The 24,531-nt window shown below is 41.2% G+C and overlaps 2 protein-coding genes across 2 annotated transcripts; both read left to right on the top strand.

The window, feature by feature from the left end:
• The first annotated feature begins 5,080 nt into the window (after positions 1–5,080).
• Positions 5,081–12,830, top strand: hsd3b7 (hydroxy-delta-5-steroid dehydrogenase, 3 beta- and steroid delta-isomerase). The gene is made up of 6 exons (XM_053442745.1): positions 5,081–5,334; positions 7,218–7,373; positions 9,595–9,703; positions 10,371–10,470; positions 10,580–10,742; positions 11,741–12,830. The coding sequence occupies exons 1-6, from the start codon at positions 5,175–5,177 to the stop codon at positions 12,151–12,153; spliced, it is 1,101 nt and encodes a 366-aa protein (XP_053298720.1). The 5' UTR covers positions 5,081–5,174; the 3' UTR covers positions 12,154–12,830.
• Positions 12,831–14,886: 2,056 nt separating this feature from the next.
• LOC128458094 (TBC1 domain family member 10B) lies at positions 14,887–24,285 on the top strand. Its single transcript, XM_053442743.1, has 10 exons — positions 14,887–15,372; positions 16,357–17,388; positions 18,239–18,338; positions 18,521–18,628; positions 19,331–19,437; positions 19,875–19,989; positions 21,808–21,873; positions 21,964–22,153; positions 22,319–22,473; positions 22,621–24,285. The coding sequence occupies exons 2-10, from the start codon at positions 16,376–16,378 to the stop codon at positions 23,554–23,556; spliced, it is 2,790 nt and encodes a 929-aa protein (XP_053298718.1). The 5' UTR covers positions 14,887–15,372; positions 16,357–16,375; the 3' UTR covers positions 23,557–24,285.
• The last annotated feature ends 246 nt before the right edge of the window (positions 24,286–24,531 follow it).

Here is a 24,531-nt window from a genome sequence, read left to right as displayed (position 1 = left end):
TGTTCGACAAACATAAACGCACTGAGCTCAGGTAAAGAAGGAGTCGGGTTACTTGTGTTTCGGTTTAAAACACGATTTTAGTCTCTTACCATCAGCTTGAACATGAGGTAATTAATGTGAATTTAAAAAAAACGTGTCAAGTCCTGAAACAGTGATGGGTGTTTTATATTACTAGGTTTCCTATTTGCTCCTTACAATAGCGTTTAGGAGATTGATGAAGACTTAAGGTAACTAGACTTTACATAACTAATACTTAAAATAAAATAAAAAGGTAAATGAAAAAAATAAGATTTGGATAATGGAACTGAACTGAGTAGTCCTTATATGAATTTCATGTGAAAGAACTATGGTGACAAAGCACTAGGTCTGTTTCAAGTGTGAATGAGAGACTGTGGGTTTCCAGAGGGGGGGAGATTTAGTATGAAACAGCTGAGACTGAAACTTATATTTGAGGCGGATAGGAAGGTATGTGGAAAGTGGTTGGAAGAATTGCATCAAAGGGACAGAAAACACACACTGACAGGGACAGATAACACCTCACTTACAGTGCCTTGCATAAGTATTCACCCCCTTTGGACTTTTCTACATTTTGTCATGGTATAACCACAGATTAAAATTTATTTCATCGTGAGTTTATGTAATGGACCAACACAAAATGGTGCATTATTTGGAAGTGGGGGGAAATATTACATGGATTTCACAATTAATTACAAATAAAAATCTGAAAAGTGTTGAGTGCATATATATTCACCCCCTTTACTGTGAAACTCCTAACAAAGATCTGGTGCGACCAATTGCATTCACAAGTCACATTTGCAAGTCACATAATTAGTAAATAGGGTCCACCTGTCTGCAATTTAATCTCAGTATAAATACACCTGTTCTGTGACGGACTCAGAGTTTGTTGGAGATCATTACTGAACAAACAGCATCATGAAGACCAAGGAGCTCACCAAACAGGTCAGGGATACAGTTGTGGAGAAATATGAAGCAGGGTTAGGTTATAAAAAAATATCCAGAGCTTTGAACATCTCTCTGAGCACCATAAAATCCATCATAAGAAAATGGAAAGAATATGGCACAACCGCAAACCTACCAAGAGGAGGCCGTCCACCCAAACTGAAGAGTCGGATAAGGAGAAAATTAATCAGAGAAGCAACCAGGAGGCCCATGGTTACTCTGGAGGAGTTGCAGAGATCCACAGCTGAGGTGGGAGAATCTGTCCACAGGACAACTATTAGTCGTCTACTCCACAAATCTGGCCTTTATATAAGAGTGGCAAGAAGAAAGCCATTGTTGAAAGGGATCCATAAAAAATCCCGTTTGGAGTTTGCCAGAAGCCATGTGGGAGACACAGCAAACATGTGGAAGAAGGTGCTCTGGTCAGATGAGACCAAAATTGAACTTTTTGGCCTCAATGCAAAACGCTATGTGTGGCGAAAACCCAACACTGCCCATCACCCTGAGCACACCATCCCAACAGTGAAACATGGTGGTGGTAGCATCATGCTGTGGGGATGCTTCTCTTCAGCAGGTACAGGGAAACTGGTCAGAATAGAGGGAAAGATGGATGGAGCCAAATACAGGGAAATCCTTGAAGAAAATCTGATGCAGTCTGCAAAAGACTTGAGACTGGGGCGGAGGTTCATCTTCCAGCAGGACAATGACCCTAAACATACAGCCAGAGCTACAAAGGAATGGTTTGGATTAAAGAATGTTAATGTCTTAAAATGGCCCAGTCAAAGCCCAGACCTCAATCCAATAGAGAATCTATGGCAAGACTTGAAGATTGCGGTTCACAGACGGTCTCCATCCAATCTGACTGAGCTTCATCTTTTTTGCCAAGAAAAATGGACAAACCTTTCCATCTCTAGATGTGCAAAGCTGGTAGAGACATACCCCAAAAGACTTGCAGCTGTAATTGCAGCGAAAGGGGGTTCTACCAAGTATTGACACAGGGGGGTGAATACTTATGCACCCAACAGATGTCAACTTTTTTGTTCTCATTATTGTTTGTGTCACAATAAAATTTATTTTGCACCTCCAAAGTACTATGCATGTTTTGTTGATCAAACGGGAAAAAGTTTATTTAAGTCTATTTGAATTCCAGTTAGTAACAGTACATAATGGGAAAAAGTCCAAGGGGGGTGAATACTTATGCAAGGCACTGTATGACTCAGTGTCTCAAAATGCAGGTTTCCGTCCTCGACTCTTCCCCGCCGACAAGACAACAACCAGAACAACACCAAGCTCCAACAGAGGCAGATGTTCCACAGACAGGAGCCAAGGCTCCATAACAACCTTTTCCAGCTGATAACATTCCAGACCCGCAACTCCTCTCTTCACCTCGCACCAGACAAGCGGGCAATATGGACTGGGACAGGATCAAGCCGACATCGTGAATTGTTGAAGTGACCTGATGTTGTCCAGCCTGTTAAAACGTACAGGCATCAAGGGTGACTCAGGAAGAACTTAATAAAAAGCACATGCAGTTCATGCGAAGAAGAAAAAAGAAAAGAGAGACTGATCTGCATAAAGTCTCACTGACAATGTTCACAGGTACATCGCGGATGCAAAAGAAGAAGATTTCCAGGAAGAAGGGGAGACGCTTGTGGAATGATGATTGGGACATTTGTTTTCTCTGTGGAGACAAGGGACATTGGGCAAAACAAAAAAATTGTCCAAAGAAAAAGCAACTTTACAAAGCTGATTGAACCGAGGCGGGGATGGAGGAGAGGGAGGAACCAGCAGCTTTGAACAGAGAACTCAACCATGAGGAACACATCACACATCAAGAGGGTGAATGCACCACACCAACACAAACACTTATCACAGAAGTAACAATTTTGTTGTTGTTTTTTAGAAAAGAAAGACAAACTACTGATAGGAACATGTGTTAAATATCAATCAGATGTATATGTTCATATGCCAGCGCACACACTCACAATATTAGGGAAAGAGTTATATTCCTTATAGTTTTAGGAGCAACACATTCAGTCATCAACAGTGATGTGTTTGACACACATCCTAAAATGAGCGAATGAGTTGTTAGATCTGTGTTGGATTCAGGAAGCACCGTGGGTGAAAATTCATGACTCCCTTAATATGAGATATTATAATAAAGTACAATATGAGGCATCACTGAAAAATTCAAGTGTTCATTTTTTGCTATCCTCATTTTGTCCAAATAATATGATGGGAAGAGATGTTATGTGTCTTTTGGATATTGAGTGTAAGTGTAATGCTGCTTCACTGGTATATGAGTATGAATGGAAGCTCTGTTCATCTGTTGTCACATCGATCAACACTGATCTAGTGGATAAGGCCGATCAGTCACACTAAGAACAGACACCACGTATATGCATCCAGAAGATCCAAACTTCACTGCACTCAAACAGAAAGGGAGAGATGCAGGTTTGAAAAAATATGTTTTATAGAAAGTTGTGTGAAAGATAATTTAACACTGAGTTGCATGTTCTGGAATGAACATAGATGTGCTGTTTCTGTAGTCACCCTCTCAGTTCCTTCACAGATGTTTAGAGGGGTGTTTTCCCTTTTGATGTTCCTGGTTCACACTCAGGTGACTTACTGTCAAACATAACAAAGATGAATGGCAAGACTTGGGACCGTTGATAGGGGAGAGCGGGGTAATGTGGGACATCGGGTAATGTGAGACACCCCCTGTTTCTAGGCAACAGAACACATTTGCCCCCCCCCCCCCTTTGCCATGAAGGAGAAGTTGGTGCTGGTTCTGTGGAAAGTATGTTTTTTCACAAAAATGTTTTTTGCATGTAAAAGTAAATTTTCTTGCTTTGAACTTAATCAACTGTTGTGTCAAAACAAATTGATTCAGGTAGAAAAACTTATATCATATATGTTGATGAACTTCCAACATATAAAACCATGTGATTGATGCTAGCTGAAGATTAGCCTGGATTGCTAAGATATGTTGTTTTTTCTAAAACGGTGGCTGTGGGGTAAAGTGGGACAGTGTCTCACTTTACCCCACCATGAAGCACAAGTTAAGTTTAGTCTTAAACATATTTTAGTGTTATATTACATTATATGTATTTTATTTTTAATATCATAAACATTGTAGAAAAGCCATCATGCCAAGAAACTATACACCAGGAAGACAACCTTTTATTGATGTCATTTTTCTCCTCTAGAGGGGAGCAAATGTAAAACATGTCCCACATTACCCCGCTCTCCCCTACACACCACAGACCCCCTGAAATCACAATAGGTGATACTTATATGTGATGTTGGAACCATGTCAAATGATTTGTTTATTTTTTCACAACAATGTTAACAGCTTGACAGTTATCAGTGGGAATTTACAAAAACACAGGGGCTCAATGAATAAAGAATCACTAACCGTTTATAGATCAGCTAAAATCCATCAATACGAAGAATGTTGGGTTGCCAGGTCGGGAAAGATATCGACTTCATTCTCAGACATAATTTTTTTGACTTAATATCAAAACAATTTTTAACAAAATGTCTTTATATGACAAATTCTCTTTTGATATATTTTATTTCGACTTTAATCTCACAATGTTAAATTAAGAAAATGTGTCCATTTCAGTATGACTTTGATGTCCACATTTTCCTTAGACATTTCGACTTTACTCTGGCAGGAAAAGTGATGAATGTAAGAGAAGCATTTGTTTTCTCTCACACCCAGTAACAGCCCTGTTCACGACACAGACTACAAACACAGGTTTGTATAACCCGTTGTATAACCCGTTCAATGTAAGGCTTCGGGGGTAAATGGTGATGTTCTTCATAGCCCCCCCCCCCCCCCCCCCCCCCCCAACCCTCTCTTTCTCTCTCTGTCTGTCTGCGTGTGTGCTTGACGTGGGATGGGCAGATTGGGACATATTATAATGGGAGGTGAAAAATCGGGGAAATTGAAACTCCAGGACAACAGAAGGGAAATCCAAAGTATGGGATGCATATTCGATCATTTCTATCATAAACAATATGTAATTTATATCGTTTAAAATCGCAGCCTATACGAACAGCACACTTCTGTAAGGGGGCGGGTGCAGCGCTTCCGCGTCCGGTCTAAACCGGTCATATTGACAGCCGAGCGGGTCTCGGCTCACAAACTGCAAAACCCCAAAGAAGCAGCAGCTGATATCGACTCTGCTCCACAGCTCAGCGGCACAATGTCCGACACTCAGCGGCCTCTCGTCTACCTCATCACCGGAGGATGCGGGTTCCTCGGCCGGCACATGCTGAGGGTTTTGCTGGAGAAGGAGGACAACCTGCAGGAGGTGCGGGTGTTCGACAAACACGTGGATCCCAGTTTAAACGCACTGAGCTCAGGTAAAGAAGGAGTCGGGTTACTTGTGTTTCGGTTTAAAACACGATTTTAGTCTCTTACCATCAGCTTGAACATGAGGTAATTAATGTGAATTAAAAAAAAACGTGTCAAGTCCTGAAACAGTGATGGGTGTTTTAGTAAAAACAACAGGGCATGATATTCATTTCCCTAACATGCTATGTAATCAAACAATTATACTCCGCTTAGATAACATCTGAACTTTGCATATCCTGGAGTGTCAACTGCCATACGTTTCCTGAGGCACATCCTCAGGCAGCTGTCCTTTCATTCTATACTTTGTCAATGTTGTCACCCCCGGAGCATTTTGTGAGAGGGGATATCTTTTTTTGATGTCATAGGCGTGTGCTGGAACCAGAGTTGTGACTTGATGTGGTTGAACTTCCATTTGTGACTGCTCTTTATTTATTTGCTGAGAAAAGTCAATAAATTAAAAAAATGCTAAGGAAAGTGTTTCTCCTGGTGAGAAAGTGTGTATTAAGTTACATAAATACAGTAAATTACATTCGAGTGTGAAGTCTGTGTCTCGAAACAAGGGACGCCTCAGCCCTCAGTGGAAATAGCTTCGTTCAGCTTCCAGTATTCATTGTCAGAGTGCAGGGCTCTGTTGTAGACGCAGTGCACTTTGATCCGGTGACAGATCAGCTAAAGTTCACTCTCAGTGACACCCATTAGAGGCGTCCCACAGGAAGGTGACAGAATGAACGTGTGCTTTTACACGGGTCATGTTTCCATCTGGAGGAAAACATCTTCCATTCTATCCTTAGTAAATGTTTCCGATGGAATTTCAAAGTTCAGGAGACGTCTGACCCTGAAAAGTAGCTGTGCACTATTTGTTATCGTTCAACATTTCAAGGACAGTGAATGAGAGCTCAGATAAACCTCCGGTACATGACCTCCATATGTGATAACAAGATACCATGAAATCTGATAAGTTTAAGTGGCATCAGGGAAAGCAGGGTGGGAATTCGCAGTATTGTGTCCACCAGGGAGGGAGTGTATCTCTATGACATTGAGGGGGATTCTGAATTTCACTTACTTCTTGGCTATTTGCTTTTATAAGTTGTACAAAGCTCTTCCTCAGGTTTTTATACACATAAGTTATTATCTTGTGCACACAAGTTAATATGTGATTGATGTAAGAAGACACATTTATATTGTATGCACAAGATTACATTGGGTTTCTCAGTAATGGTTTCCCAATACACTGTCCAGAAAAAGCATCACATGTTATAGTAGTTATAAGATTTGTATTATGTAGTAGTAGTAATATTTCCAGTTTTACACAGATGCTTAAAAGAGTATCACTGTTGAAAAAAGGGTGTGCTCTTACAACTGTAACCACAATGGAGGTTTGTAAGTTTCATAATACTAAGGACTTGGTTGGGAATCATTAGTTAATATATATCATCATTAGTTTAAAAGTTGTCATAAGGACCTTGACAGATTGGCTGCAGATCCAAATAGAAATGTATTTGACATTTCTACAAATTCGTTAAACAATAGTTAATGGATCTTGATGAATAAAACCAGACAAATTTAGGGGATTAATATTGATTGAGTGGGTAGAAAATCCTTATAAATAAAAGAAAAACATTGATTTTACAGATTTAAAAATAATTTTTGAGGAGTAGTAATGTTTTTTCAGCTGCTGTATGACGAATGGAGCTAAAAACCTGCAAAGAATTCTGTAGGGTATCAAGAGTTTATTGAATTTAAGGGGACTGTTGGGCCTGGGTGGAACACTACGCTCTACTGAGGGACATTTGTATGGAAATGCTTTGTAGAGCTATTAGGGAAACCGTCATGATGCTGGGTCACATACAGTGCCACATTTTGAAGTTGTGTCTTCCTGTTTTTCCCTCAGAGCGGACAAAGGTGACGGTCATCCAGGGGGATATCACAGACTACAGCAACGTGTTGGAGGCCTCGCGGGGAGTGGACGTCGTCATCCACATGGCCAGTATCGTGGATGTCTGGCACAGAGTCCCAGCGACCCTAATCTATGCTGTTAATCTCACAGGTGAGACAAGATGTTGAAAGGGAGGCTGGGCGTGTGGGTGTTTTTTTTTAGTTTCTGTGGAAAGCGTGGATAAATTCAGAGGAAATCCACGCCCTTGAGGATTTTTCAAGGACTTGTGGGGAAAAAAGTGTCATATCCTTTTACTGTAACTGCTCATTTCTGGTGTGGTTCTAATCTTGATATTTAAAACTGGGTAGACGGCAGGTTTACTGAGTGACCGACAGAAAATATAACTGAAATGAAGATTCTTGTTAAGCCGTGTGTGCGTGCGTGTGTGTGTGTGTCAGTGTGGGAGTGTGTGACCTGGTGTTTTTATTTTGACTCATTGATGTCTGGTTGCCAGACAAAACAAACAAAAACCTGAGGTAGTTTAATGAGGCTGTGAATCATTTGCCCAAAATATCACATCGGACTGCAGCAAAACCACATGGTACAATCCACCATAACAACAACACTCACACCAACAGTCTGCAAATTCAACGATTAGTTGAATTAAGTACTAAAACACATGGGTTTGAAGTTTATTAGTTCATCTGATAATACCCTGTCCATTTTAACTGATATCTCAAGAATGCCTTGAGGAAAGTACTTCCAATATTGTACAAATATTCACTTGGACACCAGGACGATCAGATTAGATTTTGGTGGATAAAGGTCGCAGATCAAGGTCACGGTGGACTCAAAAAGCTTATTTTTCTTATCTTGTGAAAGTGATGTCTCTGGAACGCCGTGAAGGAATTCTTTCGCATTTGGCATAAACACTCACCAGAACTTGGATATTTCTTTGGCAACCACTAGTGTTGCCAATTTAAACACTAGTAATATGCCAAACAACAATGATGGCTATGGTCACTTCCATACAGGGTCAGTGGCATATTACACATATTACCCGCATATTAAAAGCTGCTATTTTTTTAAAGCTCTGGTTCTTGGTGCTCAGCCAATAAATCAAGGTATAGGTATCCGGAAATATTTCAACTATAATTTGGTCTTCCAGTGATGTCCTACATCTCAATCATCATCAATTTGTTGCTTCGAGACACAGTTCTCAAAAACATTTCACATAAAAGTTTAATTGTTTGAAAAGGCTCTGTGATTTCCTCAAACAGCTGGGTGTTTCGTTTGTATCAGATCTTGTAAAAAAAAGAACAAAGGTCTTTTGTTAGGGACTTTTGTTTGGTTCTCGGGAATATTTGGGGAAGCAGGGTGGTGTATTACATTATCTTTGTTGTTTTCATGTGGATGAAACTTGTTGTCCTGTATAATTTGGTGTTTCATTGGTGTGGTTTTTCTCAAACAATGAAAGGAATAAGATGTTTCAGGCTTTGGATGCTCAGACAACACTCAATAGTTAAATTGCTTCATTTTTGGGGTTTGGAAGTAAAATGGGACTTAACTATGACAAAAACAGAAACTATTTCCACCCTTATCCTATCAGGAAATTCTTTTGTTTATTTGTTGGAATTCCCTTGCTGTGACCTGTGTTTCTAAGGAAATACATAATGAATCTCATTTTCAGCAGGATGTCAGATGCTTTTATTAAAACTATAAATGTGTTTTTTATTGATTTGAATCTCCATGTAAGATCCAAACTGAGGATATTGCTCATATTAACAGATTATGGTATTTAAATAATATATTCTGATTCAGGGCATATGTCTGAGTTGTATGCCACTATCAGTCCATCTCATTCCTCTTAAAGAAAAGGGAAGAAAATAAATAAAAGCTCCACACCAATATTGAACTGGTTCTCTCCAGAAACGTACTGCATCCTTCGAAGTGTCATAGTGGTCCCTCCAGTTGTTTTTGTATAATCATGCTTACAAACAAACAAACAAACCAATCAAATGGAAAGTGGTGAAGACATAGCCTCCTTGGTGGAGGTTACAATCTGATCTTGTCAAACATGCTGGACATTATTCTTTCTTTAATCCAAAAGTTAGCATTGCCATTGTCAAGATGTTGGCACGCAGATATTAGCAGTTAGCTCAAATCAACGAAAAGCACCACCTCACACACCACTGCTAACATGTCTATGTCTTAATGGTTTGAGCCGCTTTTCTGAAACTATATATATAATGTGTGTATGTAAGATAACGGACTGTGCCAAGGTCTATCCCAAGAATTTGGAAGATTAGAAACGTATTTACTTTGCTTATGTTACCCAATGATATTCAAGTCTTGTTTTTCCAATTTGAGTATCCTCCATCTCTCTTCTCAGGAACGGAGAACGTCATCAATGCCTGTGTGGAGAATGACATTCAGTGTCTGGTCTACACCAGCAGCATGGAAGTTATTGGTCCCAACGTCAATGGAGACCACTTTATCAGGTAGCCCTAAAGAAATGTCATCATTTTTCCCTTTGGTTTTGCTTTGGCTCTTTGTCTTGTGCTTCTTTGTTCACCTTCTTGAATCCTCTTTGTCCTGGCTGGAACGCACCATCATGGAAAGTGTGACGCCGGTAGAGGTGACATTTGATAGGGTGAAGACAGAGATGGCAACACACAGTATCAACTGGTTAATGGCTGTCTGGAAAGATCCTAAACTCCAATATGTTTGACTAAAATGATTAGCAGTCATTACATATCAATGCTTAAAGTAGGAGGTTGAAAAACTTCCACCTGTCATGTGCAGGGATCATGGCATTGTTTCTGATGGTGTGTGAAAATGTGTGTGTTTGTTTGTTTGTTTGTAAGTGTGTGAGTACGTGTGTGTTTGCACTTACACAGCTGCAGCTCTACCTCCAGAGCAATTTTCACATTCTTTCCCTGATTACATCATGAGGCTGTGTCGGAAGAAAAGAACTAACCCTTGTCTGCTCTTGCTGGAAAGACTGAGTGGAAAGCTGCAAGAGGAGACGTGGCACAGACCAGAATCAGTCTATCTGTTTCCTTCCTCACCCTTGATCTTTCATGCTCACATTTCTCTCGCATAGAGGACAAATTCAAAAAATCACCTGCATACTTCCTTCGAATGTTTTACTTTTATTTTTCTCAGGGGCAATGAAGATACACCTTACAATGTGAGCCACTCTATGACCTATCCCAAGTCCAAGTCAAAGGCTGAGAAAATTGTGCTTGCAGCTAATGGCACAGAGGTAAGTTATTACAGTCTGAAGAAAACATTGTGTACATGTTTTTGTACATGTTCTGTTTACCTCCCCATCCGATTCCTAACACTGACTTCTAGTTTTGCTTTCTTTCCAGCTGAAAGGTGGAAAGTTCTTACACACGTGCTCCCTTAGGCCGACGGGGATCTATGGCGAAGGGCACGAGCTGATAAAGGACTTCTACAAACAGGGAATTAAATGTGGTGGCTTCATTATCGGGGGCATCCCAGACAGTACTGAACATGGGCGAGTTTATGCAGGTGAGTCTAAAATTACTGATATATAACCCCAGCTTTAGACACGTGTCTGAGAAACTCTTGAGCGCGGCGTTACAAGTCAAACCAACTTGTGATCTATTGATAGTTCTGAAAGCATGTAGAACAACTCAGCAGAGGAGAAACTGATAAATGCCTCACACGACTTATGTTCAGGACAAGAACTAAAAGCAGAAGTACATGCAGCCACTTCCTCTGCAAGTCACCGGAAATCTTTTAACGAGCAGTTCAGCAGACATTAAACATTAGAAACCTGATGGTCTCTCAAGTTGAGGCATCAACAACAACAACCAGCCAGTGAGGTAATCACATTAAAATAAAGAAAGATGGTACAACATGAAATAGAATGCACAGTCAGAGGAGCCAGATCCGGATTTTTTTGTTGTGATAACAAGTCTACGTGAACAGTATCATCCAGTCATCTGGGCGTGACGCAAAATGAACACACTGAATACTGGCAGAAGAGATAACAATATTTTGGTTCAGGCTCAACGTGCTTGTTTCAGTGTTGATGATTCAGACAGAGGTGTGAGCTCTCAGAGTTCTGTCGTGGTATCATGACTGAATCTCATCATCCCCATTATTGCATTTGACCCTGAGTATCAGCCAACATGTGTCAGTGGCTGATATTTTAAGCAGCCTCAAAACATACAGATGTAAGGGCCAACCTGTAGTTGTACATGTAGTATACATTAAATTATATAGTTTGGCTCCTACACAAAATAATCTAGAATACTGATTAATTGTTAGTACATTACACTCTGTAGATCTCTGTTAGGAGGTGAAGCATCTGCTCAAATGCAACAATAAACAAGATAAGACCCTAAAAATAGATGCACAGATAGGAATATATCTGTGTAATGTTGTCATAGATATGAAGCAACTAGGGTCCTACTCTAATCTTTGTTGTTATTTCTCTCAAGTTAAAAGTTTACTTCTTTGATGATTCAATCTGGTATTTATCCATTTGTATGTGGTGTTAGGCAACGTGGCCTGGATGCATGTGCTTGCAGCCCGAGCCCTGAGGGAGAGCCCGCAGACGGTCGGAGGTGAGGCGTTCTTCTGCTACGATGACTCACCCTACAAGAGCTACGAGAACTTCAACATGCTCTTCCTCTCCAAGTTTAACTTCCGAAAAGTCCGCATTCCGGTCCTGGTGGTCTGGTTCATGGCCCTGATGAACGACTTGCTCCGTTGGATACTGAGCCCCGTTTATAACTTCACACCGCTGCTGAACAGTTACACGTGCGCCGTAGCTTCTACCTCCTTCACCGTGCTCACAGACAAAGCCCTACGTTACTTCCAGTATCGCCCCCTGTACGACTGGGATCAGTGTCAAACCCGCACACAGAGTTGGGTTGATACATTCCCTCTGGATCACCTAAAAAAATCATAATGCGACTACTGCAACATGCATCAGAAGCTGGTATGTAGAATCACAAGACATCAGATGTATGCCGCATGAAAAAGGAGCACCCTGCTTTTGATGACCATACAAGAGGGACATTATATACTATTAATTATTCAATTTCAGATCTTTAATGATATGTTATTCAATGACAACAGCTGTCTTGGTCTGCAATCTCCCAAAGAGGGCATTGTGTACCACTAACTAATACAGCTTCCAATCTTCCTGAAATGTGCACATAGTTGAAGAACTTTTCAGAACAGAAATAAAAGGAGACGTTAAAGGGTGTTGTCAAGGAAAAAGCCAATGTTGCACATGAAACCGTAGCATTAATTTAATATATGACACTGATTTTGTCTGTAAAGGCAATAGTCAGATTGGTGCAAAACCTTTATTAATGCCTTCATGTGTGTCCAGCATTTATAGCTTAGTTATACAGAAAATATAGTTTAATTATTTGTTCATTTATTAACATTTATGTTATTTTTTTACATCAGCATTGTAACTGTGATATATTTAAAAGCAATCAATTACATGTATATGGTAATATATTTGATTGATATAAATGTTGTACACTGCATACTTTAAGAACATTTACCGTTTAAATGACAGAAACAGATCCTGTCTAATAGAATAATCTTAAATAAAGATTATTTTTGTTTGGAGAGATTTTGTATTTGAATCACTTTACAGGAAGACGCTGCATGTCCGTGATTTCATTCACATGTTTTTATTTTGATGTGCCATTGTGAAAGTTGGTCCCTCTGCAGACATTACTCTTTGTGTCCAATGCCCTCACTATTTCTTCACTGTGGTGAGTTCACCACGTCTGGGTTTCCATGGATATGACGATCTTTGTTTATATGCAGGCATGCCTCCCTCTGGAAACATACCTTCATACTCCATAACAACCAGCTAGACAACATGTATTGTTTTTATGAGTATATGGGAGTTGCCTTTGCAGGATAACTTGACGTGTTCCAGTATGCAAGGGGTGTCCCCCATTTCTGTGGTTTTCCATGGCAATCCTCATGACAGTTCCACGCCTGCTGGAATGAAAGGGAAAACATAAAAAATGACTCACAATCCCCAACTGAACCTCTGACGGCCTCCCTGAACGAAAACAAAACATTCTGAAGTGTGGGTCTTTGGAAGTGTGGAAATCATTGCGGATTATTCAAACACAGGCCTGCAGGAGTGGTAAACCAACTATTTGTATAGGGCTTTTCCAAACTCTTTTTACAGGACAAGCCACGTTCACCCAGGCACACACACATTCATACAGCGCTTCTATATACAGCACTTTTTCTTTCTCACACCATTCACACAGTGAGCAGAGCTGTCTGGGGCAACTTGGGGTTCAGTGTCTTGCTCAAGGACACTTTGGAATGTAGAACCTCCCTTCCTCCTGAGGCACCGCTGTCCTCAGTATGCATTTCTCAGTGTGTGCCCAATGAAAGGTGTGTTTGTGTACTAATCTTTACCTCTTTATTCTGACCAATTGGAGCATGAGGTCTCACTTTTTAGGCTCATCTTCGCTCCTTGAGCTATTAGAGTTGATACTTGGGTTTAGGTGATAAAGGAGTTGGGTTTGGTTATTTATTCATTCAGCTGTGAGTGTCCCGATAGTGATAGAAGAACAATGTGTGTGCGAGTGCTCGTGTCCTTACTCATTTCTTTCATAACCTCTCTAGGACCTTTTCCAGAATAAATAGTTGTGCAAACCTGTGTGTGTTCCTGCGTTTATATCTTGGTGAGAACAATTTTAAGCGTAGGCCCCATTAGAGACATTTTTGGAAAGTGAGGACATTTTGGTGGTTACTCTCTTCTTCAAAGGGCTATTTGAGGCTTAAAAATGAGTTTTAGGGCTACGCATTTAGTTTGGCTGGTTAAGGTAAGGGGCTAGGGAATGCATTATGCCAATAAGTGTCCTCACTAACATAGAAGTACAAATGTGTGTACTTGTGTGTGTGTGTGTGTGTGTGTATGTGCATCCTAATTTCTTTCATTACCTCCCTAAGACCTTTTCCAGCATAAATAGTTGTGCAAACCTGTGTGCGTGCGTGCGTGGGTGCTTCCGTGTGTCTGTTCCTGTCCTTGCATTTAAGAGAACCATTCTAAGCATAGACCCTACAAAGTGAGGACATTTTGGCCGGTCCTCGGTTATTTAAAAGGGCTATTTGCGGGTTCAGGCTTTAGGGTTAGAATTAGGTTTAAGCATTTAGTTTGGATGGTTAGGGTAAGGAGCTATGGAATGCATTATTCCAATGAGAGTCCCCACTGAGATAGAAGTACAAACGTGTGTGTATGTGTCAGCTGTGTTACGGTGAATCACCACATGGCTAAATCATAAACGGGCTATGAGTAGCATTTTATGAAAGGGAATTGCGTCATCTACTGGTGCAACTAGAAAACATCGAGGCGAAATACCATTGTAACATTACAAATATGTTTTCTATCATATGTTAGTACATGTATCGATTTACCCCCAGACTTTTTAATCGTAAGTAAGTTAAGATTTTGTAATTTCTCAGTTTACGATTTACGTTTATAATAAATTAAAGGTTAAAAATGTAATGACAACAGAATAGTGGTAAATTATTGTAATTGTAATTTTTGAAAAAATATAATATCGTGAATGAGAGTCCTCCGTATTTTCCTGCTGTGGAAGGGAGGCTCCTGTGCGGATGCGTGCGCGTCTCCGACCCCACTGGCGAGAGCACGCACGTAGCTGTCAGTAGGAAATGCAGGCGGCTGGTGCTTGCACTGCTGGGTGTTCGATTGTCGCTGTGCTGTGATCTATCCATCAGCGAGACGCCTTTTCGCTACAGGATGAAAACTGTGACTTTACAGGCTTGTTTGAATCTGGAGGTTTCTGCGAGTCTACACGTCTGACTGAAGTAACGGGCACAGTTGAGCGTGGCTAGCTAGGCTAACAAACAGAACACTACCAGAGCTAATGCTAACAGTTACAGCAGGCTAAAATAAGCTAACCTGGCTAGGTGGTTACTTAGCAGGCTTGCTAGCTAGCTCGCCTGTCACCGGACTTCTGCTCTCCCTGGTCCTCACGCCCGTCCAGCGGTTCCTGCCCCGGTCATTCGTGTTGTCGTTTCACGGAGGAAGTTTCGGAGCCGGAGCTGTGGCGGGGGGGGCGTGCGGATAGGAACCCCCTGGCTGTCCAGGCGGACGGATCGCAGTGACACGCCGGTGAGTTGAGCCAGACGAGTTGGAAGTTGCAGTTGACGGGTGCAGCGGGGTGGACCAGGCCGTGGAAGCTGCTCGGCCTTGGCCTGGCAGACAGACAAACAGACAGACAGACAGACAGAGAGGACGGGAGGGTGGTGACCATTAGCTGTTACTAAACCGTCTCTCGAGAGTGTGTGCTAAAGAGCGAAGTTGCTCCGAGCGAGGCCTCCAGAGGCTGTGAGAATAAAGTGGCCGCTGTGATCATCGCTAGCATGTCTGAGAGCACCGCTGCAGACGGCGCCTTGCTACATCAGCAAAACACAGCACCGGCATGGTTCTCCATGGCGCTTTGTTGATAAACTCAAATTATATTATATGCAGCTTTGCTCACAGTAAAGAATTATTGTGATAAAGCCGAATATCATTGTGTGTTTTCCTTTTTAATGTGGAGTCTGCTGACAGATTGCTTTCACGTGCTTTTCTTTAATAATAATAATAATGATAAATAACATGAATCTTGCAAAAATAGATTAACCTTGTGGAATTCGCTTCTGTATAAGTGGGTAAATAGGACAGGTTGCTTGACACTTTAAATGTTTTTGTCGTATTATTGTTATTTGCAAAATCTCTATCTCTCTGTCTATATATATATAGATTTATAGAACTATATATATATATATATATAGATATGTATTTGCACATAAGAATGTATTTATCTGCACATTATTTCACATGAATTGTATGAATCATAGCTCTATGCTTTTAAAATAGTTCTCTTCTCCAACTGCTCCTACAGCTTTTCTTTTCAATTAAATTTTTTTAACAGTTATAATTTGTTTTCTCCCTCAATTTATGTCAAATGTTGACCTTTGAAGTTTTCAGCATCATGCTATCATCTCTGTAGATGTTGGAGAGATGGTTTATTGCTGAAGTTATTACATAATGGATAGTTTCCCTTTGGCAAAAGAATAACTGTCCTCCATCATTTTCTCTCTACTTGTACAGAAGAGATCAGGGTGGAACCATGGCTGAACTCTCCACCTTATCCCCATCACCATCTGCGCTGGGTGAACCGCATGCAGCTCCCTCCATCCCTCCATCCTCTGCATCCTCTCTCCCTGTTCCCAACAACTCTGCTCTGGAGTCTAAACCAAAGTCTGCCCTCTACAATGACAACACTCTGACTGAAAACACTTCTACAGCACTGTCGGGGAGTTCACCCGAGACTCCCCTACCACCCTTGAGTCATCTCAAAACCACTGACGAGACCCCCCTCCCATCATTGGTACCTGAGGTTCTTCGGAATGAGGAATCGACAGGGAGAGATGTAGAACCTGGAGCTTCTAACATTAAGCAGGAGTCTCTGTCCAGTGACCACGTTGCTGCAGAGATCGTGAATACTGCAACAGAGACACCAGCACTATCGGGTCAGCCCTCAGCTCAGAGTGAAGAACAACAGGCATCCCTCTCTCCTGATCTTAATCCCGCTCCTAACCTTTATCCAAATGTGCATGTCACCCATGCCCCAAATCCCGTCTTGGATGGTGGTCACTTTACAGCAGACCGACCCCAAACCACTGCAGATTCCAATCCCACACCTGCTCCTCCAGCATCCACCAGTACAGCATCACCAACAGTGACAGCAACAGTCGAAGAGGAGAAACCTCAGCCACTTCAACAAACAGAAAACCCCCAAAGTCAACCTCCCCCTCTGTCCCCAAAGCCCGACGCCTCCAAGCAAGCAGAGAAAGCAGAGCAGCCTAGCACCCAGGCCGTAGGCGAACACCCCAGCCCCACTGTCCCATTGATCCATGAGCCAGCCTGTGCCCTCCCGATGTACAACCCCAAGCCCCGCCCAGCCCCTGATACCCTCAGCTACCTGGAGTCGGCTAGCCTTATGTCAGGGACGTTGGAGTCCCTGTCTGGGCTGGGAGAGGATGGGAGCTCTGTTGGCTCAGACTCGGAGATCAACGGCCTGACGGTCAAGCGCACTGATAAATATGGCTTCCTGGGTGGCAATCAGTACAGTGAATGCAGGTATGTATTAGGACATTAACTTCACACATCACGGTCACTCCTGGCTAAATGCAGAATATTGATTGTCTTCTTTAAGTTCTGTTTGATTATATTTAATGACAAGATCGTAAGATATTATAAAATTAGAGATGCATATTCAGTATGGTTTTATGAAGGAGGGAAATGAGACACATATTTTATGTTTACAATATTACACAACATGGACTTATGACCTGAGAATTAGTTTACACAGATGAATGTAAATCCTGCCTGAATTATATTCTTTTAATTGACCACTTTGCCTTGTCCTAAAATCTTAGTCACACTGTCATCAATTCACCCCAAAGACATCATCTCCTTTTGGTCTCGCCCTGGCTTTCCTGTCTTCCTCTCCCGTCTGCGGCTCTAAACTTATCTGACTATCTTTTATTTCCCCTTGGTCTGACTCAGATAATGCTTAGAGCGTGTTTTTTTTTTGTGACTCAATATGTACTGACTGTGTGACTCGATGCAATCACCCCCTCACACCCATCTGCTGTCTTCCTCTATTTAAAAATAAATAAATCAGATGTGCTTCTACTGTTCTGACAAGCTAATTGCTCTCCAACTAGTAAATAATTAAAAGTCTATTGATCTACCATCAGTAGCGGCAGTGAATTCTGGTCAATGTTAAGGATGTCTTGTGACTGCGCGGTTTGGCTAAGGATGTGCAAATGAATGTTAAGAGAGAAAGTGAGGTAATCCATTTGTGACATGAGATGGTTGATGGTCCTTGAAAACAGCCTAGCTATATTTAGGAATATTAAAAAGAAAAAGTCCACAGCCCAGTTCTGTCAACGATGGTGTCATTTTATATTACTCACTATTGCAGTGAAAAGGAACTCCGAGTCGAAGTTGCCAGACAGAGGGAGATGAAATGGATTGATATGTTCAACAACTGGGATAAGTGGACCAAACATCGCTTCCAGAAGGTACGCGTGGCAGCCTGTCAGATGTTTGTGTCGTGGGATTTATCTAAAATTAGAAATTTGAATCACAAACCATTGGTAGTGTTTCAGTCTGTTTTCAAATGTACTTGATTTTGTACTTGTTTACTTTTATACTTTACATTAGGTCAAAGCTAATACCCTGTGTATCTGTTTGCGTGTTATAGGTGAAGTTGCGCTGCAGGAAGGGCATTCCATCCTCTCTCAGATCCAAAGCTTGGCAGCTGCTGTCTAATAGCCAGGATCTCTTAGACGCCAACCAAGGGAAATTTGAGGTATCACTGTCTTCATATTTATTTGTTTAATGACAATTTATACATTTAATGAAGAGGGTAAAACAGAAGGTATAAATTAAAAGACACGTTTGCAGTTCATTACATGTGGCTTTGGGCATTTTCTGAACAATAGTTGGAAAATACTTTTATTCCAAGTCACCGGACACCTAAATTATTTTTATTCTTCGAATCTGCTCCCTTAATTCTTGCACTTCCCTTGCTCCCCCACAGAAAGTGTAGTTTGAGAATATTTTAGAGCTGTGACAAAGCTGCTAGTTGGACTGAGGAACTTGCTCAAAGTGGGGATAACTGTGAGGGGAAATGTGGCTGAGTAGGCCAATTTCATCTCCTGGGGTGCTAAAGGGGCGCAGGCGCACACCTAGTGAGCTGTAAGCCTCTTATCATGACCGGTAATCCTGCCTGTCAGAGCTCTGCCCCCATGTCCACAGTAGAGCGGGGTCTGGCCTTAGTTGGGTCTGAGTCCAAGCCATCAGATTAGTATTGTTTATGTTGTTTGAGGAAGAAATTTGCGCCTATCTTTTTTTGTTTTTACTTCATTGTCTCTCAACTGCGGTCATATACAGGACTTTACAATCTGATCCACTTCAATCTATCAATCCACCTAATTCATCTATTTAAGAATTCCAAAAGATACTGAGAATTTATCTAAAACGTGTGTATACTTTTTTTGTGTCACTGCAGGAGCTGGAGAGAGAACAGGGGGAGGCTAAATGGTTGGACATTATAGAGAAGGATCTCCACAGACAGTTCCCCTTCCATGAGATGTTTGCTGCTCGGGGGGGCCATGGGTAAAAAAAAACAAAACCTTTTTCACTCCTGCACACTGTATATAAGCCACTAACATTTGTGTAGACTAGCTTGGCTTATCTGCTTGTGGTGGGTGGATCTATATCAGGTCAATGTCACGAAGTGATCTATAATGGCCTGAGAACTGTATCTAGGACATATCTGTCAGTAAGAATACATGATTACCATTGGAAATTGGGTTTTTCGAGTAACAGATTAAACTGTACAACTATGGTGTAAATTTTAATAGGGTGAAAATAGCAGCACCAGCAATTATTTATAAACCAACAGTGTTATTTTCTTCAGGAAATGATTGAAGTGTTCTCGCATTTTGTTTTATATTTTTTGTTTTAACCAGATTTCTGTGAGTTTGATTGTCCTGGATTTCTAGAGTTTTATTAGATTTGACCACTGGATAATAAAGTCTTTGTTCATGCAGCCAACAGGACCTGTACCGCATCCTAAAAGCCTACACCATCTATCGGCCTGATGAGGGATACTGCCAGGCCCAGGCTCCCGTCGCCGCAGTGCTGCTCATGCACATGCCTGCTGAGGTAAGGGGGGGGTAAGCCGTTGGGGGTCACAATCTCACTAAGTCTATGGGATACAAAAAGGGTTTTATCAGCATTAATGTCATGCTTATTACTGTAGTGAACAGACTGATTACTTTTCAAAGCTTCAGAAATACTTGTGTTATTATTCTGTTACCATAATTGGACTAAAATGTAGGAAGAAAAACAATTTAATATCTTCATTGACATGTTACTCCATCACAAAGGCACTTCAAACATGAGCATGCCTCACAAAAGACTGTAAAATATGTAGTATAACCAAGTATGATTTTGAATGAGGCAGAATTATTCCATTGAGGTTACCTACTAAATTAGAAATGGTAGCAGACAACAGACACTGGTCTGGTGATACTGCTGACTAACGTGAAGTAGCAGTGTGTTAATTTGAATGAGTCAGACTTTATTTGTTTAGTCTTTTTCATGCAAACAATGTAACAAGAGCTGCATTACAGTTTAAAAACAATCCGCAACCCTCCACCCACGCTTCCACCCACTCTTCCACCCACTCCTATTCTAGCACAGACCAGAACAATGAGAACAGGAAGTGAAGAACAAATGAGGAAACACCAAATGTAGTTGAACAAAGAAGGATGAAATAATAAAGCACTAACAAAGATTGAAATAAAATACTAAAGATTAAATGTGAGAAGAGAGGAGTTAGTGAAACGAACACTGAAGAATTTTTTTTTGTAACTATAAATATTTCTGGGTCTAGACAAATTGTGTTTTTCTGTAAGTGTCAAAGACTAGGGCTGCAATTATTCTTTTATCGATTCATCTAACGATTATTTTCTATTACTATATTTAAATAATAATGGATTTATCAAAAATTTAGAAACTTGTGTCATTTATATTTATTTATCTTATTTATTTATCTATTTAACAAAATGCACTTACAGGCATTATATCAAAAAATAGCCCAGTCTGAACTGCTAATCTGCCTTTTAAAATCCCATATCTCTCCAAAATAAAATGAGTGCAAGAGCTTGTTACATTCAAGCAAAAGGAATATATCAATCTACATCAACAAAATACATGAAAACCAAAGTAAAATTCAAGTAACTTTCTGGAGGAATATCAGAACACTGTGTAAATTCAAGTTTAACAGTCTTTCAAAACCTTGTAGTTGTATCAATGTCTGCGTGAATAAAAAAACGAACAAATAAGTATAATTCAATAGCATTTCAACAGTGTTTATTATAAACTTTCACACTGAAATGTACCCTTATAATAAAATTTCTATTATTTTCTTATGTTAAGTAAAATACGGTTTGAATACAAAATATAAACTTTTTTAAAAGTCATTTTAAAATAAAATGCCTCATTTTTGAAAACGTTAATAAAAAGATGTAGTTTTAGTTTCCCCTTTTGTTTATTTTTTCTTAATATATAACTTCATTTCACATAGATTCAATCTAAACAAACATTAAGAACTAAACAGCTTTTCAGTTCCCACTTTCTCTTGTTCAGTGAAGTGAACTCTTCCATGTGCTGCCAGGATTTACTACCGTAAATACAGAAAAAGCAGAGCAGGTTAAAATAAGACTACCATAAATGCGAGAAAAACACCTGTTACTATTAGTTTTCATATATTTGTTTCCTGCTCACAACAAACAGGGGAAGAAGAAGAGAATATTTAGTTCATGACTAATGTGCGTATTGTTCTATTTTTAAAAGAAGCTGGAAATAGGAGCAATTGATATTGCAGTGGTGCTTCTACCCTCTGTGTTCATTTAAACATTTAATCATCATGTGCTTTTATTTGCAAACGTTAACTCTTCACTTTCACTTGTTTCTCAGCAAGCGTTTTGGTGCCTCGTACAGATATGTGAGAAATATCTCCCTGGCTACTACAGCGCGGGGCTGGTGAGTGAATGGACAAATCTTTTTTATTCAGACCTTCATGTCAGTTATTTTTCGCTTTATTGATCTGTCTTTTTTTTTAATTCCTCTTAGGAAGCGATCCAGCTGGATGGCGAGATCTTCTTCTCTCTGCTACGACGCACATGTCCGATGGCGTACCGTCACCTCAAGAAGTTCAAGATCGACCCAATCCTCTACATGACTGAGTGGTTCATGTGCATCTTCTCACGCACTTTACCATGGTCCTGTGTACTGCGTGTATGGGACATGTTCTTCTGTGAAGGTATCTTTCATAATTATGTGGTTCATAGGTATCCCTCGTTTTTTACATCTCAAAATGTTCATCTAAGCTTCAGTGTATATATGTATACATTAAGTACAGTAGTTAAGTATTGAGAATTTTTGCTCTGTAGTTTGTCAGAAAGCTAACTGAGGTCTCTTGTTGCAGGAGTGAAAATAGTGTTTCGGGTGGGCCTGGTGCTACTGAAACAAATGCTTGGCTCAGTGGATAAACTTCGAGAGCTGCAGGGCATGTATGAAACAATGGAGCGCCTGAGAAACATTTCTCCCGAAAGTGTCAGAGAGGATATAATAGTACAGGAGGTGAGTTTTCTGCACAGACACACATACGCGTTAAATCTGCTTCTGTTTTTACTCAGACTCATGAGTTATGAGTCACTTTGCCCCCTAGTGCCCGGTATAGTAATCTTCGGTTCCTCTGTCTGTCTCATCCTTGTCTGATGTGTCCAGATTGTTATACTCCCAGTGACGGAGTCGCTCATCGAGAGGGAGTGCAGCATCCAGGTGAGGAAGTGGAGGGAGTCCAGGGGGGAGCTGACACACCAGCCGGGCCGCCGGCTCCATGGTACGAGAGCCATCTATGAGTTCAAACGACGCGCTGCCTCCATCAGCTCTGGTGGCAGCTTCTCTTTCCTTGGAAGCTCGATCCCTCCACCAGGACCACTCAGGGCCTCATCCAGCCTCCTCTCACTGCCGGGCTTCCGCAGGTCTCGGGCTCCTTTCCTATCCCAAAGCAAGAAGGGCTCCTTCTCAGGTCCCTCAGGAATGGACGGCCTGCCGCCTCAGTCGCCACCTGTAGTAACATCAAACCCGGGTCGAGGCCCCAACCACAAACCCCCCATGCCCCCAGGGGCAGGTCAGAGGTCAATCCCACCCCACATTCAGAGCCCCTTGGTCGTGAGTGCGGCTGGCCCATCACGTGAGCCTGCTCAGCCCGCAGAAGGCTCCTTAGCACAAGGGCAACCTGCAGCTTCAGCCCCAGTACAGAGCACAACACCACCTCCACCCACCACTCTATCCCCCTCCCCGAAGATAGTCTCAGAGCAAATTACTCCCACTATCCCTTCACCTACTGCAAACAACTCCCCTCTGGCCCTATGTCCGGAGTCAAAAAAAGAAGCGGTGGCAGTGGCTGACGCCACAACCGGAGAGGAAGAAGGAAAGAAGAAGAAGAAAAGCAAAGAAAACACCAAGAAAAAGGAAAAGGAAGATGAGAAGAAAAAAATGAAGGAAAAGAAGGAAAAGGATAAGGCTGAAAAAGAGAGGCTGAGGAGGGAGAAGGAGAGGCTAGAAAAAGAGAAGAAGAAAGGAGGAAAGAAAAAGGACAAAGGGGGAGGAGAGGCTGAAGACAAAAATGGAGCCGCAGCAGCGAAAGATTCGGCCTAGTTTCCCACCCCGTCATTCCAGGATTATGAAAAGGGACACAGAACAAAAAGAGAGGTCAGGGCAACAAAGCGCCCCCCAGAAACCGATAGAGTGATAGATTAACAAAAATGGGATGGCTTCCTGTACAAAGCATAATTTCAGACTTAATGTAGTCGCAGGACTATGGGGGAGAAAACTGGATCATGGTTTTAATAGCACCTCGGGGAGCTTTTGCCCCCTCACTCAATGCTTTCTTTTTCATCGATTTTTATGAAGATGGGACAAATTTCCTTTTTCAACTGGAGCACGGGCTGTGAGTCTGAATCATTGTTCAAAGGATCGGTCATTTTCTCTCTTAGTTTTTTTAAAATTATTTTCACTTCAATTTCTCTTTTAATCCGACTGATGGCAGTGGTTTGAGAAACATCGACTCGAGGGTTCGTTAATGTTTGCAGAAATCGTTATTGGTGCCATAGAGTATGTAAATAACAAGTCTACCTACAGTACCTAGGATGTTGTTAGCACTCCGTACACCCGTCTGTTCTCATCTATGGACAGGTTATCTGTTGACTGGGAAAAAGAAGAAGAAGAAAACCCTTGGAAGTCGTCTCAAATGCAGGCACTGAAAAAAGACATGCTAGTTATGTTGTTGAGTATGTATTTATTGTCATGTTAAATGTTGTGAGTGAGTGTGTGCCTTAGTAGTATAGTGAAAAGTGTTACTGTTCCTTGTGTGGCCTCCCTTTTTTCAGTCTTTTTTTTTTGTCATCATTGAATCCTCTGTGTGGTTCTTCCCTCCCGTCTGGATTCAATCTGACAGAGAGAAAAAGAGGGAGAAAGTTTAAAAGTACAACCAGACACCAGGTAGTGGTGGCCATTTTTTATATTACATTTTTAGTTTGCTTTTGTCTATGACAAAACACACAGGGAGATTCATCGATTTTATTCCAAGTCCCCGTTTAATATTTCTCCTGTCTGAGTTTCTGAATCATAGCG

The sequence above is a fragment of the Pleuronectes platessa genome, chromosome 16 (genome assembly GCF_947347685.1).
Source record: "Pleuronectes platessa chromosome 16, fPlePla1.1, whole genome shotgun sequence".
Taxonomy (NCBI): Eukaryota; Metazoa; Chordata; class Actinopteri; order Pleuronectiformes; family Pleuronectidae; genus Pleuronectes; species Pleuronectes platessa.
Note: the sequence above shows the minus strand (reverse complement) of the source record. Positions and strands in the feature narration are given on the sequence as shown.